Source organism: Solea solea, chromosome 2, assembly GCF_958295425.1.
Source record: "Solea solea chromosome 2, fSolSol10.1, whole genome shotgun sequence".
Lineage (NCBI taxonomy): Eukaryota > Metazoa > Chordata > Actinopteri > Pleuronectiformes > Soleidae > Solea > Solea solea.
In genome coordinates, this window is record NC_081135.1 from 36,479,428 (window position 1) to 36,495,801 (window position 16,374).

A 16,374-nucleotide genomic window follows, 5' to 3' on the forward strand; every position below is an offset into this window, starting at 1 on the left:
GAATGTGGTGTAGGGAACGAGTATGTTAATTATTATTAATCGTATGTTAAAAGTGAAGGCAGGGTTTGTTCAGGCTGTTGCCGTGAAGGAGTTCCCCCCCACCTCCCCCCCACCAGTGTGTTAATTGTTGCATATCAGGACATGGCACCATCCATCCTTCATCATAAATATTTCAGTCATCAGCATAACATTGAGTAGCTTACAGCAGCTGTAAGGCGTTGATGTTGTTGTGGGAGAGATAGTCGTCACCGCTGCTATGGCAACTGCTAGCCAAGGATAACCACTGATGTGAGGTTGCATGTGAAGACAATAGGGCTGTCACTTTTGGTGCTTTTCCACTACACAGTTCCAGCACGGCTCCACATTTGTGACAGTACCTGTTGCTTTTTTTAGTACTAAAATGTGACATCAACAGACTGCCGGAGAGTGTCGGTACTGAAAGAGTCATGAGTGCAACGCCCGTTATGAGAATGATGCTCAACAATACCGAACTGGAGATCAGTTAAAAAGACATAAAACATGCGTTAATCTCTAAAGGAAATGTCTAAAATCTCAATATTTAACAGAGGTGTCTGGTGTATTTAGCGACAGCTTTTCCGGAACTGAATAGTTCTGAAGCGTCACTTGCATCCGATATCGGTTTAAAACTCAAACCTGAGCATAAAATAACTAGGACCGACATCATCGGTGTAATGGTTTACTAAAATACGTCACAGTAAGACACCACTAGCATAACAACAAACTAAGTAAGTTGCTTAGTGGTAACTAAGTGGCTCTTCACCTCTGACAACATTCGCTGCCAAACTAAATGTGTCATATCATGATGCATTTAATTTTACTTTCTATTCTATATTCTATGTTGGACTGTAAAACAAAGATTACCAATTAAGACTATTTTTTTGTTGCAGAAAAATGCCCTGCAGTGCATACTGTGTATCATCTTGTTACATTCTTATTTTTTTTAAGAGAAGATGGTTGAATAAAGTATTGAAATCTTACTGAGACAAGTTAATGGAATAATAAAAGAATAATCTTCTTATGAGTTGTTAGATTAATCAACTAATTTTAAAAATGATCGTTAGGTGCAGCCCTTAAATAACCCCGAACCCATTTGAGTTCAAAATATACAGCCTAGAAGCACATCAGACTGTCTGAAGGTATTGCTGTGAAGTCCAGTAGATGAGATGGTGCTTTGAGTGCAGCTTGGCCTTGGATCCACTTTGAATTTAATTTCCTGGCCCATCAGCAAAACAAGACGGTGATATTGCCATGCAGTGTGAGAGCTAGGTTCAACAACGACAACATTAGTTGTTATATATAGCAGTTCTTCACAGTACACAACAAAAAAAACAAGAATTGACGCCACACTTTACTGCAGCGACTCAGTGTCGGCTCATAAAAAATGTTTGTTGCCTGTTTGGCCTCCAGTGCAGTTGCCATAGTTTCTAACCGGTGTGAATACGAGGGGATGTCATGTCCTCTGGGGGGCGCTTGTTCCTGCCACGGCGTTTCATTTAGATCAGATTTGATGTGGTCGCCCGGAGCTGTGATTCGGCCCACACCTTTTCATGGTAATTGAGTCGGGCAGCTGTTGATGCGCTCTTAATTGCATGTTTGACGTTATATGTGTGACTGGAAGGGAATGAGTGACAATGCTGGAGTGAGTCGGATAATCGCCCTGGAGGAAGAGGAGAAGAGATAGAGGAGGAGGAGCGTGTGTGTGTGTGTGTGTTTGTGTTTTAGAATGAATTTTTCACCACCAGAGTCACTGGTGTGTGCACCGCTTGTGCGTCTGTGACGGCATATTTTTCTGAGTGTACGCACAACATATCTGGGAGCAGAGTGGGATTCTGCAGCCATTAGGAGTGGATGGTGTCAGCCTAACCTCCTCATTTTCTTTTGTCACGCTCGCAGGCATCTCTGTGTGTGTGTGTGTGTGTGTGTGTGTGTTTGCGTTGCGGGCTGCACGCAAACACACTCAGACGTTACACAGTCATCCGACATCGGCTGCATGTAAATATCACATTTAAATGCATGTTGCTGTGAGGCGCACTCTCATTCACCGAGGATGGCCGACCCCCCCCTCCTCCTGTGGACACGCACACATTTACACAGCCATCCTTTTAAGGACTCTAATTGACTTGCATTCATTTGGACAGCCTAAGCCAAGCGTTATCACAATTCACATCATAGTCATAAACTTAACTGGGTTCTGCCTTGTTGGGACCAGGTTTTGGTCTCCATGACGACTACTGGTCCTGACAAGGTTGGTGTTTATGCCAGAAAAGGTCCCTAATATGAGAAATATAGTGTCCTACACATACACATTCTCTCTCCTCAAAGTAAATGGAGCACATTTGGAATATTCTTACAGATGCACACATTCTTTCACACACACACACGCTAATGTTTTCTATCAATTAAAGTCAGACGCACACACAGTTGCTGTATGAATATTTATGAGTCGTTTCCAGAGCGATGTTGCGTAACTTGGAAGCTGTTTATTTTAGTCTCTGTTGTTTGGCCCTGCATTCAGCGTCATGATGGAATTATAAAATGGATGAACGTCGCGTCTGCTTGCGTGAAGGATAATTAGTATGAAGCATCTCTCTTTGCTGTTGGTCTCGCGTGCTCGTCTTCACATGTGCCGTCAGTCGTCATTAATCTAATCGCTCCTTATCTAGTCTCATCGTTTACATGTTTTATTCCACCACTTCTCCTCTTGCTCGTCCTCACACACACACCGCTGTAGACTCTTGACATTGCCTCGTCTTACCCCGTCTCTTGCATGCTGGGGAAAAAAGAACAGAGCCCCAAATGAACTTGATGAGGTGAAGCGGCTTTTGAAAGTTGATGGTGAATGGATGTTGCTGATTAAATGCACCTCCGTTCTCCCTTAAGTCCACATAATCTTCTCTTTTCTCCATCTCTGTTGTCCTTTTCCTTTACTCCATTAAACTCACTGTTCCATGAGTGTAGGGCCTGCAGCGATTAATCAATGCATCGTTTACCAATTGAATTACTGAAGCTTTTTGATTTTTCAGCTCCTTAAGTGTGAATATTCTCTGGTTTCATTGCACTGTGTCACAAAGAAATCCTTAAAACTGAAATATTTGGGTTTGTGGAGGAGAAAACAAGACATCGGAGAACATCATCATCATGATGAGGTTGTCTTCAACTTCAACTGTGGGTTCGATTCCCGGCTAGGTGGTCCTCAAGACTAGAAGATCGCTATATAAATACAAACCATACGTAAGTTTTTCACCATTCTATGGACCAAAAGTTATCAACGAATGAATCGATTATGAAAATAATCAGTGGTTGCGGCTAAGGATGTCCCGATACGACTTTCTTTAGATACCGATATCTAAACTAGAGTATCCACCAATGCTATTATTCCCAATACAGTAATTTTAGACCATTTATGAACGTATGAAGCTGTTAACAACACATTTGTGCTGTGTCCTTTCAAAGACACAATTCTCCAACTGTGTAACAAATATTATTCTCCCAAAAAGAAAAAATACACAGCCCTAACATGACTCTGCTAAAATGTTTTTGCTGATTATTTATGTTTTTACTGTGAAGCTTGCGATATATAAGATTTTTGATCCTATCCGATCCAGTTATCTTGACCAATATCGGACCGATACCAATTCCCATCCTTGGTTGCGGCTCTAATATGTAGCACACCTATATTGAAGTGTGGTTTAATGTAGTCAGTATGCTACTTTGTTACTGTAAAATCCCTGAAAATATCAACACATGCAGACTTGTACTGTTTATTCCCTTTCATAATGTTCTGAGTGGACTGAGACGCTTTTGCACTTGACTGGAGCAGAGCAAGTAGCCTCCCCCCCCGGAGACTGAGTTTTTCCTCTCTCATCTGCACCTCTTCATCAGTTTGGTGATTTATTATGCACCTTAGTGGGAAGCGCCCAAAACCAAATGATTGGGAAAAGCTCAGATGAGAGCTCTCCACTGCAGTGGAGAACTGTGGTGGCTCAAATGCGGAGAATATTTCGTTTCTGGAAAGTTTGGGGTTTAATTTTTTATTTAAAATCTAAATTACTTGTTTAAAACGGAATCATTTTGGTTCAGATTGTTCGTTACAGCCCTACTACGACCCCTTCCAAAGTGAAGGGTGGTAAAAACAATAACTCAGGACATTCAGACAGAAATACCAAAACAAACAAACCAACAAATCAAATCTAATTGTTTTTTTTTTTGACTGTTAAAAGACACATCTTCCATAGGAGAGATTAAGAAGCAAGGACAAAACAAACAGAAGGATTTGTCTTGTTCCTCCACCATTCAAACCTCTTCAGATTTACTAAATCCACTTCAATGTATTCTTTGCTTGTCAGTTCCATTTGCACATTCCAGCTCCTGTCTAATTGCACAGACAAGTGTGGTTTCCTTCTGATTGTGGTGGCGACACCGGGACGTCAGAGCTAATTTCTCATGATAGCTCATCGGCGATGGCCTCCATTCACAAATATATTTATTCTCTCAGATGATAAACTCCAGCTTTAGTTTGCTGAAGGTCATCCATGTGCCTTTGTTTCTCCACCGAACACCCAGTCACTGTCATTGTTGCTCTTTTATGATGTTCCTGGTAGGTCTGGACCTACTTCCTGTTTCACAACCGTTGGCTCAGCATGTTCTATAAAGTTTTATCAACAGGTTCTACAATGAAGACATCTGCTTGGCACAAATCACAACTGACACTTGTTGCTTTGTCTCTCTCCGTCTCTAATTATTAGTGATTATTGTCACCTGTGTATAATCGAGCAGTAGTCGTAGTGCAGTAAATGTTAACATCATAACATAACAATGTTATTATGCAATGATTAGTTGTAACCTTACTGCTCATGGAAACAAAAACCCACACTCCCAACAAACCCTACAAACAAAACAACCGACAAACTAACCAACAAAACCAGTAAATCAACCACCCAACCAAACTCACCCCAATGAACCATACAACCAACCAACCAACCAATCCAAAAACTAACCAACCAAATCCAACAAACTAACCAAACAACCAAACTAACTACCCCAATAAATCAACAAACTAACAATCCAACTGACTAACCAAAGCAGCCAACTGTACCTCAAACTATCAGTATCGATCCAGAATTTTAAATTATGCATGATTAAGTCTGTGCGCATGAGGGATTTATTTTAGATTTCATCAGATATCGGTTTATTTTTGTTTGTTTTTTGCTGAGCTTTCTAAATTCAGGCAGCTGATGATTTATGACTGGGTTTTTTTTTGGCTAGAAGTAAAAATGATTCACAAAATGCTGGTTTAAAATAAGCATTTATTGATTAATAGTTATGACCTTTCCCTTCAATCTGCACTGCAGTGCACTTAATTATTTCCAAAATAACAAAATAATGTATGTACTAAATATCAAACGCATGAAATAGCTTATCAATAAACTGTCAAACTTTTTGGTGGAAAAAATGAACTTTAAGTGACTTAAAAGCATTTATGTGCTTTTCTAAGAACAAATAATGTGCAATACTTGGCCAGTTAATTAAATATAAAAAGGCAAATATCGACTCGATTGTTTGCCCAGACCTCTTATTTAGATGTAATATTGTTATTGAAGAAAATTATATTACAAATAAAAAACTGTTTTTATTTTATGGTCAGCCCCAACAAAGGTTTTAGTAAATGTTGTATTTGTCTTATAAAGTGTCTTTATGGTGATGATGGTCTGAAAATTGTTGGCAGGAGGAATGAAAGATGATCATAGCAGTTATGGGATTTCTTTTTTGTGCAGTGATTATGGCCAAGCGTAAAGATTATCGTTTCTTTTTAATCTCGCAACTACAGCGGGTCTGCTGAATGTGTCTGCAGATGTGAGCACACACTGTGGTTGTTTTTCTTCTTCTCCTCCCTGGAGATGGTGTAGGATGTGTGGATTCTTGGATTCTTGCAGCTGAGTCCACACAGATCACAGCAGCTCACCGGTCCCTCCCACATGTCCTGTGTTTATCACATGGAGCTTCATTAATAAACACATCAACATCAGTGTTTGCACTCTGATATTTTCACTATTTCTTATCAGAGCCGGCAACTTGCAACACATATAGGCAAAAAGACAGGATTATCGAAAACGTAGCGTATGTCAGCCTTGTGCTAGACATCAAATAGGGTTAAGCAAATTATGACTTCATATTGAATTTAAAATGTATTTGAAGCCAAAAAAAGGCTGCTTCTATGTCCAAAATTGATTGAAAATGATTATTTTTCATAAACGATTCACCTGTCGAATTGTTTGGTCCATAAGATGTTTTCAATCCGTCTTAATCTGTCTTCATCTATTCGGCAAATTAGCAGGGTTTTTGTACAAATTGGCGAATTGTTTATGTCGCTACATAGGGTGCAAATCGCCAAAATGCACACCAAACCTCCAAATGGCCGTCTTCCTGTTGAGTTGAGGTCATGGTTACCGTCAACTTTTGTGTTTGTCTTAGTCTATAACACCTTCCCATCAAGTTTCGGGGAATTCGGTGGAAGTTATAGGGGCACTTCCTGTTTCATGACGAAAACACCTGTTTTCAGAAAATGTTGATTGGTCTTTCTCAAAATTGGAAATGAAGATGTTCTCAAATGTCTTGTTTTGTCCACAAACCAAAATGAGTGAGTTTTTAATGATTTATTTGTTATATGGAGCAAAGAAAGCAGACAATATTCACACATAAGAAGCTGAACAATCTGAAGACTATTAATGGTTGCAGCCCTGACTACATGTGAAGTGTTTTCCTGTGATATGGGAAGTGTTTTGGTCCTTATGTAACAGAAATGGAGTGTTTCTTCCTCCTGGCCTCCGGATCGCCCTCCATACATCAACCTGACACTGTATAATTTGGCTGTGATTGTATTTGACTACTGGATGGGTCCACACTGCAGCCGCCAGTGGATTTTATCTTTTGATTCTTCATTTTATTTGAATATAAGTAACAGCAGAGAAGCAGTGAGACGTCACCTCTGCTTCGCCTTCCTGACGCATTTGTGTGTTTCATTACTGACCCATATCTTCACGGGCTTGAGTTGCGTCAACACCCAGAGGGTACTACCACCGAGTGAAACCACAGATGATGTTTCTCATTTCATCCTGGCCTTCATTGTGTTTCCTCCTCATATTTCATGGAGCTGATGAAACTGCAGTGCAGCAGGGAAGGTGTTAGGTTTCCCCCCCTTTTTTTTTAGGGGATGCAAATTTCAGACACACCTGCACTTGATGCAGCACTGAGCTTGACCCTGTGTTTGTGGTGGATACCGTTGTTGGGTGCAGTTGGTTGAAATGATGCTGTGAAAGTGAGCCGCTGAGTTTTAGGTCGTTTTCACGCCATGATAGTCTCCGCGAGACTTGGTATGATTGGGGACTTCAATTGGTACAATTGGGGATTGCAGCATTCAGCCGGTCTGAGTTTGCTTTCACACATTAGGGAAACAAACCAAACCTTTTGAATAACGCATTCCCCTCCTCGCCTCAGGCGGCGCTGCATCAACAATTACTAAAGGAGAAGACAAACGATGAACAAGAAAACTGGCTCCTCTGTTGGTTAATGCGGGGCAACTTCTGTTTCTTTTACCTCGTTCTCACTCTCCGTCTGACCACGAGCCATTTCTCTTGCATTTTTGTAGTCAGCGTCCTGCATTCCTGCACACACGAGACCTACGTTTTTAAGTGGACCAGAGTTTGCTTCTTCGGTGCGCATCAGAGTTTGGTTGTGCGTTCACACCTCCCCAAACGAACCGGACTCTCCAAGCAAATGAACAAGGGTTCGATTTAGAAGGAGCTGGTGTGAACGCACCCTTAAACCGGGCTAAGATTAGCTATGTTTGCTCCTGGGATTGGCTATTACGTGCAGTTTTCTTCAATTCATTGTATCTAATACAATGCTCTGTCTCCTTTGGGATTCAACTATTATGCGATCCTATAATTAGATATAAATTCAAAGACTAAACAAATAGGAACTGGGATTTCCCAGGTATTATATACTGTAGCTTCAGTCAGTCCTTCCCGACTCTTTCTCTCTTTCACTTGTTTTGCACACACTCAGTCTAAACAAAGCATTTCCCCTGACTTAACTATAACTTGTTAATAACTAAAGCTAAACACAATGTAAGTCTTCACTCAAAACTTAACCAAATCCTCAGAATAGATTCTTCCTCATTAGGACCAGGTTTTGGTCCGGACAAGGTCAGTGTTTATGCCTCAAGTGGTAACATATACGAGAACACACTCATACACACAGATACTAAACAATCTGGGTAAACTGCCAATTTCAATTTTAAACCATCAAAATGTTAATTACTATATTTTAATGGCATATTAAAAAAAGTATACAACAATATTTAAAAGGATGAGGACGTTAAAGATATTGATTGTTTCAAACGTTATTTATTAAACTGACATAGAACATAAAACAATCCAAAACAGAATGATTGAATTGCGGCCTTGGCAATTTGCTAATTGCACTGTTTCTAGTTGCGATTTAGATTTAGTGAAACACACTCACACACAATTGTTCTTATATCTTAGCGAAGACACAGTCATAGACTTACCCTAAGAGTCTAACCCTTAACCTAACCTTAACTTAATTCTAACCCTTTAGCCTGAAAAAGCCTCTTTAAAGTCATGGGGACCAGGCAAAATTTTGGGGTTGTGTTGGGGGAAATTGATACAGTTTTTGAGACGGTATCTATCAATCTAGCATTTCGTAAATATACCATATCGTGATAATATTGTATCGCTTGCAAAAAGTGTCCCCACAAGGTCACAAATATCCTCAAAAAGATAGGTTTGGAACATTTTTATTTGCGCTATTAAAACATTCATTGTGAACTGAAAACAATGAGAGAAAAACACTGCATTCTCCATCTGAAAGACAGATTTATCTGCCCTTTTAGTTTGTTTGTAGACGACTCCAATTGTCGTGATGACAGTCGCCCCCAACCCTAGTTTATTACAGCCAGAGAAGCCGTTTGTGCTAGTCATTGTGTGGAGTGTTGTGTTGGATTTGTGCTTCAGGAAGTTCTTCAAACGTCTACCACTATAGAAAATGTTAGAAAACAATCAAAATGTCCAGTGTAATTTGTCAGAGCCTAAGGTGATGCCTTCAAATGTTTCACTTCATGTCATATACAGTGACATGAAATGTCACTTCATTACCAAGAACAATATACGGCGAGCCGGCGGGCGTAACATCGCCACCTTTTCCACCCCAGCTATAGTCATTTCTCCTCGTTTTCTTCTTCGTCACAGTGGAATATTATTTCCCAGAGGGGAAAGTGTTTGTACTCACTCTTCATCTTTAATTAATTTCAAGTAAAAATCCCCATTCGTACCCAGTTTTCTCTTTGTGTGTGTGTGTGTTTGTTTGTGTATATATACATCCTGTGAAGCCTAGCAACCACCTTGTGGAGGAGAAAGAGCAAAGACATAAAAAACAAACTCACCCCCTGCCTTTTTTCTTGCCTCCTACAGGGAGGAAGAGGAGAGCCTGCGGGACAAGATTCGGGCAGACCACGAGCGAGCTCTACAGGAGGCAAAGGAGAAACTAAGGAAGTCACGTGAGGAGCTGCAGGCTGAGATACAGACGGAGAAAATCAAGGTGATGGAGGACCTGAAGAAGAAGGACACGGGGCCCAAACCTCTGCCGCCCGTCCCAATGCCCAAAGTTGTGGGTGTGAGCGACGGAGAACCACCGGAGGCTGACGCCAAAGAGAAACGCGATAAGATCAGAGAGGTAAGACGACCTTTGGCTACTCATCCCTCTTAAATATCCATATTTATTACGCAGTGACGTTTTGGACTGCTGTGTTATGGCAACAAATCATGTGATTGATGCAGATTAGGTCACTGATACAGGCAGTTTTGTGTAGAAAGTGGAATTGAAGACGCTGCGTTCAAACTGCATTCGTAGGTTTTACGTTGTATTTTGGATTTGTCAATCTACGTGCAAGATTTAGATTTCAGTAATCTGTAAACTCTTCTCCTAAGACTTAAAGGTCTAGTCCGAGCTAAAGCAAACTTTTGAAGAAATAGCAATCATTAAACCCACCTTTTTATGCATTAAAAAAAACAATTTTACGTTTTCAAAGGAAAAAAAAAATGCTGTAAAAATACAACATTTCTTTAGCTGTGACATGTAACCTCACTGATACATTTCAAAATAAAGGTCTGGCTGTATTTCACTAGTTACGTAAATGCTAATTTTATTACGAAGGTGCGAAACTGAAATGTTTGGTTTTCTTTCACATTCTTTCATTCATTCTAGTGTTGCTGCCCCGGTTAAACTTACTCAGGTCAGTGAGGCAGTGATTCTCAAAGACGGGGTCAGGACCCAAAGATGGGTCACGAGAGATGTTTTTGGGGGTCCTTAAAAAAAATGTGCAGAATTTCTCCTAATCTCTTTAGCTGAGATTTATGTCTTTGTGATTCAAATAACATGCTTAAAATGATTGTTGTAATTGATTGACCATTTCTTAACATCTCTTGGAAATCAATTCAAAATGATATTAGGTGTTTTATGCACAAATTTGCTCTTGACTTGCCATATTCCAGCTTTTCTCTCGTGGCCTTCATCTAGATATCTCTCACTAACTCACACCTGTTTCAGGAGTAGATTCCTTAACCTAAAGTTTGCTGTCGTCAAATCACATTCACGTTGCTGCCTTCCCTCCGTCATAACATACATAGTGAGAAATACATTTGTCAGAGGGGTGACTGTACTTGTTGATACAGTTGATATCAAAACGTTACAGCTTTAAGGCACCCTCTTTAAAAGTAAGCTGTGTGAGCTATATAATTCTACAGAAGAATTTTACTTTTCCGCCTCTTAAAAGGGTAAAATATGGAAAAAATTAGAAAAATTAGCCACCACTGTTGTTCGTGTTCATGCGCCCCGAGAAAAAACATTAAGCCATAGACGTCCCGATTTGTTGTTGATAGTAAACATCATGATATAAATGAAGGAAAATTAGCTTTTGGTATAATCAGCCAACAGGAACTGCACTCTATTTATTTTGGAAACCACACCTACATCTGACTAATTGGAACTTTTACGATACATAGATCAATCATACCCATAAATATACCTTTCCAGTCGACTCTCTCATATTTAAAGTGACTGGTGGTGGTTTATCACAGTTACTACGATTATTGTGTTGGGAACAAAAGAAACCTTTAGCAAGTCTTTTCCCCTGCCAAGCGGGATCCACAGCGCCACCCTGAGGTTAGCAGTGTTGCCGCGGCCGATTAAAAGGGCTTCCATGCTGTGTCGTAAAGATCATCTCCCTCTCTCTCTCTGCTGCGTCTGTTGGCGGCCTGTTGTCGTCGAGTGAGGTTTTGGTCAGATTTTGACGAGTTAACGCACGTCTTTACTGTACGTTTGTGTTGCCTGCCGTCTGTCTCAGCACCGGCTCTTATTAGAGGCAACAGCGAGCCAGACGGGACAGTGCTGGTGCAGAATGCAGATGGTGCTATCTGCTCTCACTCTCATGCCAACTCCAGTCCATCTCCCGCTCTCTCTCTGCCTCCCCCCCATTCTTGCTGCTTCTCCTGCATGATTACCTCATATAGTCTCTCATGCAAACAGCACTTGGACTTGGACCGCTCCTGAACATGGGATCTGGCCTATTCACTCCACAGCAGCCTTTGTCTCTAAATGTCCCCTTTATTCCCCTCATAATTGCCATTCTGCGAGAATGCCACAGACTCCCAGATGAGCGGGAAAGAAGCGGCGACGGTGCAGCGCTCTCCTGCCGTCCTGATTGCCTTGTTATTCCAAGGAGAAATCACACAATACGATACATTTTGTGACCAAAAGACTGGAGTTTTGTTTTTTTTTTAAATACAGGCTACAGAGACAAGAGTCATTTTCAGCCTGCATACTGATGCACAGGCCTAACACCATTTGCATTCTTTCCACCAGCAGGCAGCACAGGAGGTTTGTAGGAACGAACGGTGTCAAATATGCTTGGAATGTTAAAAATGATAAGAAATGACATTCATGTGGGGATTATAAAGGAAGATCAGGATGTATATGGGCATAAAAATATTAGATATGGCAATATTTAATCTTTCTTACTCATCAGAGACCAACATCACTATGCTGCTGCCATATATTGTTAGTTGGTCATCAATTATTCAGTTTGAACAAGCTCTCTTTGAGTTTTTAGCTTCTAAAATGTGAATATTTCCGGGTCTTTCTTTGCTCCATGTCATGTAAAGGAACTGATTCGTTTTGTTTTTTTGGATAAAAACAAAGACGTTTCAAAACGTAATTGCTTGGTTCAAACGCCAATCAACGTTTTCTGACATTTTTATGGCCCAAATTAAATAATGAATTATGAAAATAATCATTATTGTTAGTTTCCTCAAGAATTAACACTAATTAGTGTCACTATAACGATGCCTCGTGGTGGCGCTTATCACAGGGACGAGGGTAACCTGAACAGAAGTAAACTGTTGTGACAGCAGTGATGTTTTTGCACTTTTTAATTAGAGAAATGTTGTTTGTAATATACTTTCTTGTTTTATTATTGTCTTGCAATATCTGGATTATCACAGAATCACCACATTATGATATTATGAGAGTTGTGGGCCATGTTACTTGTATTGTCTTGAGTTTGTTGTTGATTAATCCTTCACCCTCGCCCAAATTTCCCCTCTGTTTAACTTAAAGTCGGACACTGTCTCTCCTCTATAGGATTCTTTTTTTTGCAGTAGTAGATGCTCAATTCTCAACTGTGAAAGATCGATGGCTCCAATCTTTGCCTGACGTTTTAATGATTGGATCGATAAACAACCCTGATTATAATTTCACTTTTCCAGCAGGGGAGGCAGTTGTGTGGTGATGCTTTCATTAAAACGCTAAAAAAAAAAGGCCGATCTTACACACCAACTGTTTTCCTTTTATATTTAATTTACAGTATTCACCTCACTTATTGATGTTGACTGTGCTAAGCTGTTTTTGTAATCTTTTCCCTATTGATCAGGGAACCTACACCCACCCCATACATGTGCATTAACCATGACGATGGATGGACAAATGTGTTATTCACATGGAAACACAACTTTCCTTTTAGAATCTTTTTCTTTCTTAAATGTTTTTTCACAAACATTGTTTCAAGAAATGTTTTCAAACACACGGACCCCTAAAACTACTCTATGATGATGATGGCAACGCAAGAGCAAGAATAGTGGGGTTATGGCATAGTTGTCCAAAAGAGTGGCATCTTGAATTTTGGACCCATTTTCCAAAAAACTGGCTCCCCAAAATGTGAAAAAAAAAAGTAGTACGTTTATTGGGTGTATGTGACAATGTTTGCGATGTATATTTTTTATTTAAGTGTCAGTTTAAGTAGACTTAAAGAACGCTGGAGCATTTCCAAAGGACACCATGAAAAATATGAGCTACTCTACGCAAAGATGTTTGCATTCATTCCACCTTTTCATTGTCACATAACTAACTTCACTGAGCAGTGCTGATCCGTACTATTTCCATTCACAAGATAATTTGTTGCTTTCTCTTCCATATGACCGTACTGAACCGGGTGAAGGGGCTTTTGTTCATTCTGCACCTTTTGCATGGAATATGTCGCAGAAAGACTGGAAACGCTTTTAAATCCAAACTGAGAGATCTTGAGGCTGACAGGCCAGGTTCTTAATCTCAATGCGATTTCTTCTTTTTTTTTTTTTTTATTTGCCTGGTTAAATAAAGGTTAAATAAAACCATAAATTGTGCATCCCTAGCTGAACATTCAGGTGTTGTTGTGATACTGACAAACCAGTCGTGTGATGGTTTGGGAACTGGGGAGGTTTGTTTCGGCGAGCAGCTGAAAATAAAAAGATGTTAAATATCCTCTAATTACATATTTCACTTACTGTACAGGACACAAAGACTCGTCTCTTCGATCACATCCATTAGCTTGGAGCGCTGTGCTCTTTCGGCGTTCTGCTAATTACACATTCTGGACATTAGTGGCCATTAAACCTTCCTTTGGAAATAGATGGAGCTGTAGGGCAATAAAAGGCGAAGGAATGGAATGAATCTGGCTATTTACTGTTCCAGTGCTGTTCACCTATTGCATCGTGTGAGGCATTGTTGGCCCAGAGCAGTCGGAATAAGCCCGGCTCTCGCAGTTAATGGGCCGTGGTACAAAAAGCAACGTTTCCTCTTGGTGACTAATGTTTGTTCGGTGATAATTTCAGTGAAAAACACTGCAAATATTGCAGTAATACAAATGTTTAATCTAATATTAGAAGGTAATCTCTGTATGTATGAAGCATAGTCATTTTTGTCCGGGATAAATGCATAATCCTTTGAGGTGAGACGTTTTCAGTGCTCTGTTGATTCTTCGGGGGCTTTTCTTGCTGAAGTAAATGCAAAGAAAGGCATTTTGTGTATGTGGAAAAGTAGTATTTACACTCATAAACATGTGTAGGGCCGAGCATTATATCGAGATCGAGAAAGAGATGAAGCAGGTATTATCTGAGCTGTATATCCAGACATATATAGCCTAGAAATATCAAGATATTATTAAAAAGCCATATCGCCAGTCTTGCCTTTAATCGTGATAAGAGTTTTTCCCCATATCGCCCAACCCTAGACACCTGCTACCACACTATCAGTGTACAAAATACTTCATCTAGGTAAACAAGATATAGTCGATTATACTCTGGTAAAGGTTAGTTTGCCTGGCCGTCTTTGACCTCAGAAATGAGGACCACTTGTCACTTTTAATTGACAGCTGATCATTGTTAATAACATTGTTGACTCGCTCTAGACTTAAATAGAAAAGACAGACGTGTCACAACCCGTTGTAGCTCATGAGGAAGCATCACAAAATGTTCGAGGTCCGACTGACTGCCGACTTGGCTCTCCAGTCACTCAGCGGTCACAGCTGAGTGAAAAGCAAACGATTGCAGATTTGTGGCTGGCACTGGATAGAGAGACGGAGAGAGAGAGAGTGTCTCTGAGTGTCTGTCTCTACAGAGCCATCGACTCTGGCTGCAAAGCCCAGATAAATCAATGGCCAAACAAGTCGTCTTCAAGTTTAATTCAAATGAAGGTCTGATATCACAAATCGCTAATTTTCCTCAAGGGGCCCTTACTAATCTCTACGAAAAACCCATAAATCGAATAAGGACAAATCTGCCTAAAGACAGAACTTTTAGCGGCAGATTATGATCCAGGACGACGTCGAGCGACTTCCAGGTGCTGCCAACAGATTTGAACAACACGACCTTCTCTCGTGTTGAAGATCAGGGACTACACAAACACGCGGGAGACAAAACCAAGGCCTCGGAAAAAGAGACAAATGCACAATAGGGGCAGAGATAAAGACAACATGAAACTGAGCTGAGGCTCCTGAGGTGGAGGTGGGCAGACGGCCAGATCTTAAACATCTGGAATGAGTCAGTGATTGCCAGGGAAGGAAAGATGGCGGTGTAACAGAAAATCCTGGAGGGAAAGGGAGAAGCTAGAAGAAGAAGAAAAAAGAGTGATAAGTACACAACTCATGTGCTGGAAGGAAAAATGTAAATAAAGCAATCAAAGGAATCACCTTTCCTCCAGCTCCTCTATCCTTTAAGGATTCAGTCGGTGATTTTACGTTGAACATTTTTGAATTTATCTGTTTGTGGAGAATGACATAAATTGGTTGGTGAGAATGCTTCAGCGGTTTCTCGTTGGTGCACCGTAGTGGCTTTGTTTCATTTTTCTTTTGAACATGGAATGTGGCGAGGCTACAAATTGTTTTTTTGTCAGGCAAACCCTGGTTTGCTTGTGAACGGCCCGTGCTGTCTTGTAAACGCGCTGCTCGTAGCATGGGGGGGTAGGGAGGTGACATTTGAGAATGGCTGCCTTGTTCCCAAGACGGTGCATGTATCTATGCATTATATATACATCTATATGTCAACAGGGCTCCCAGGTGGTGCATTTATTCCTGAATGTGAGCATTAACCTTTACAATATCATTGTCGAGTGTTTCCATTGTGGTACATAAAGTTCTGGGCTTACTTTGCTAGATTTCTACATTGTAGGGGTGCAGTACAATACATTTCACTTTATGTTAGGTCCATATTAAGGATCCCAGTTATGCTTCACTTAGTTGATATTATTACTGTTGATAACGAACACTGCACTTTAAAGCAGAACTTCATTGTGATGGTTAAACGTCTTCTTACTGGGAGATTGGGGCCGTCTCCAATCCCTCTACCGTCTCTTATGGCCTTTTTCCACTATGGTCCCAGTTCGCCTCGACTCGCCTCGGCACGGCTTTTTCCACTACAAAAATGGTACCTACTCGATGTGGGCGGAGTCATCACTGCATGGCTGCAT

General features: G+C 40.5%; 1 protein-coding gene across 3 annotated transcripts in view; it reads left to right on the top strand.

Annotated features, from left to right (window-relative positions):
- man1a2 (mannosidase, alpha, class 1A, member 2) overlaps window positions 1-16,374 on the top strand; it is a 133,607-nt gene that overhangs the window by 21,501 nt on the left and 95,732 nt on the right. For all 3 annotated transcript variants that reach the window (XM_058623369.1, XM_058623370.1, XM_058623372.1), the window contains exon 3: window positions 9,513-9,774. In XM_058623369.1, coding sequence (XP_058479352.1) covers window positions 9,513-9,774 — 262 coding nt within the window. The remainder of the gene's footprint in view (window positions 1-9,512; window positions 9,775-16,374) is intronic.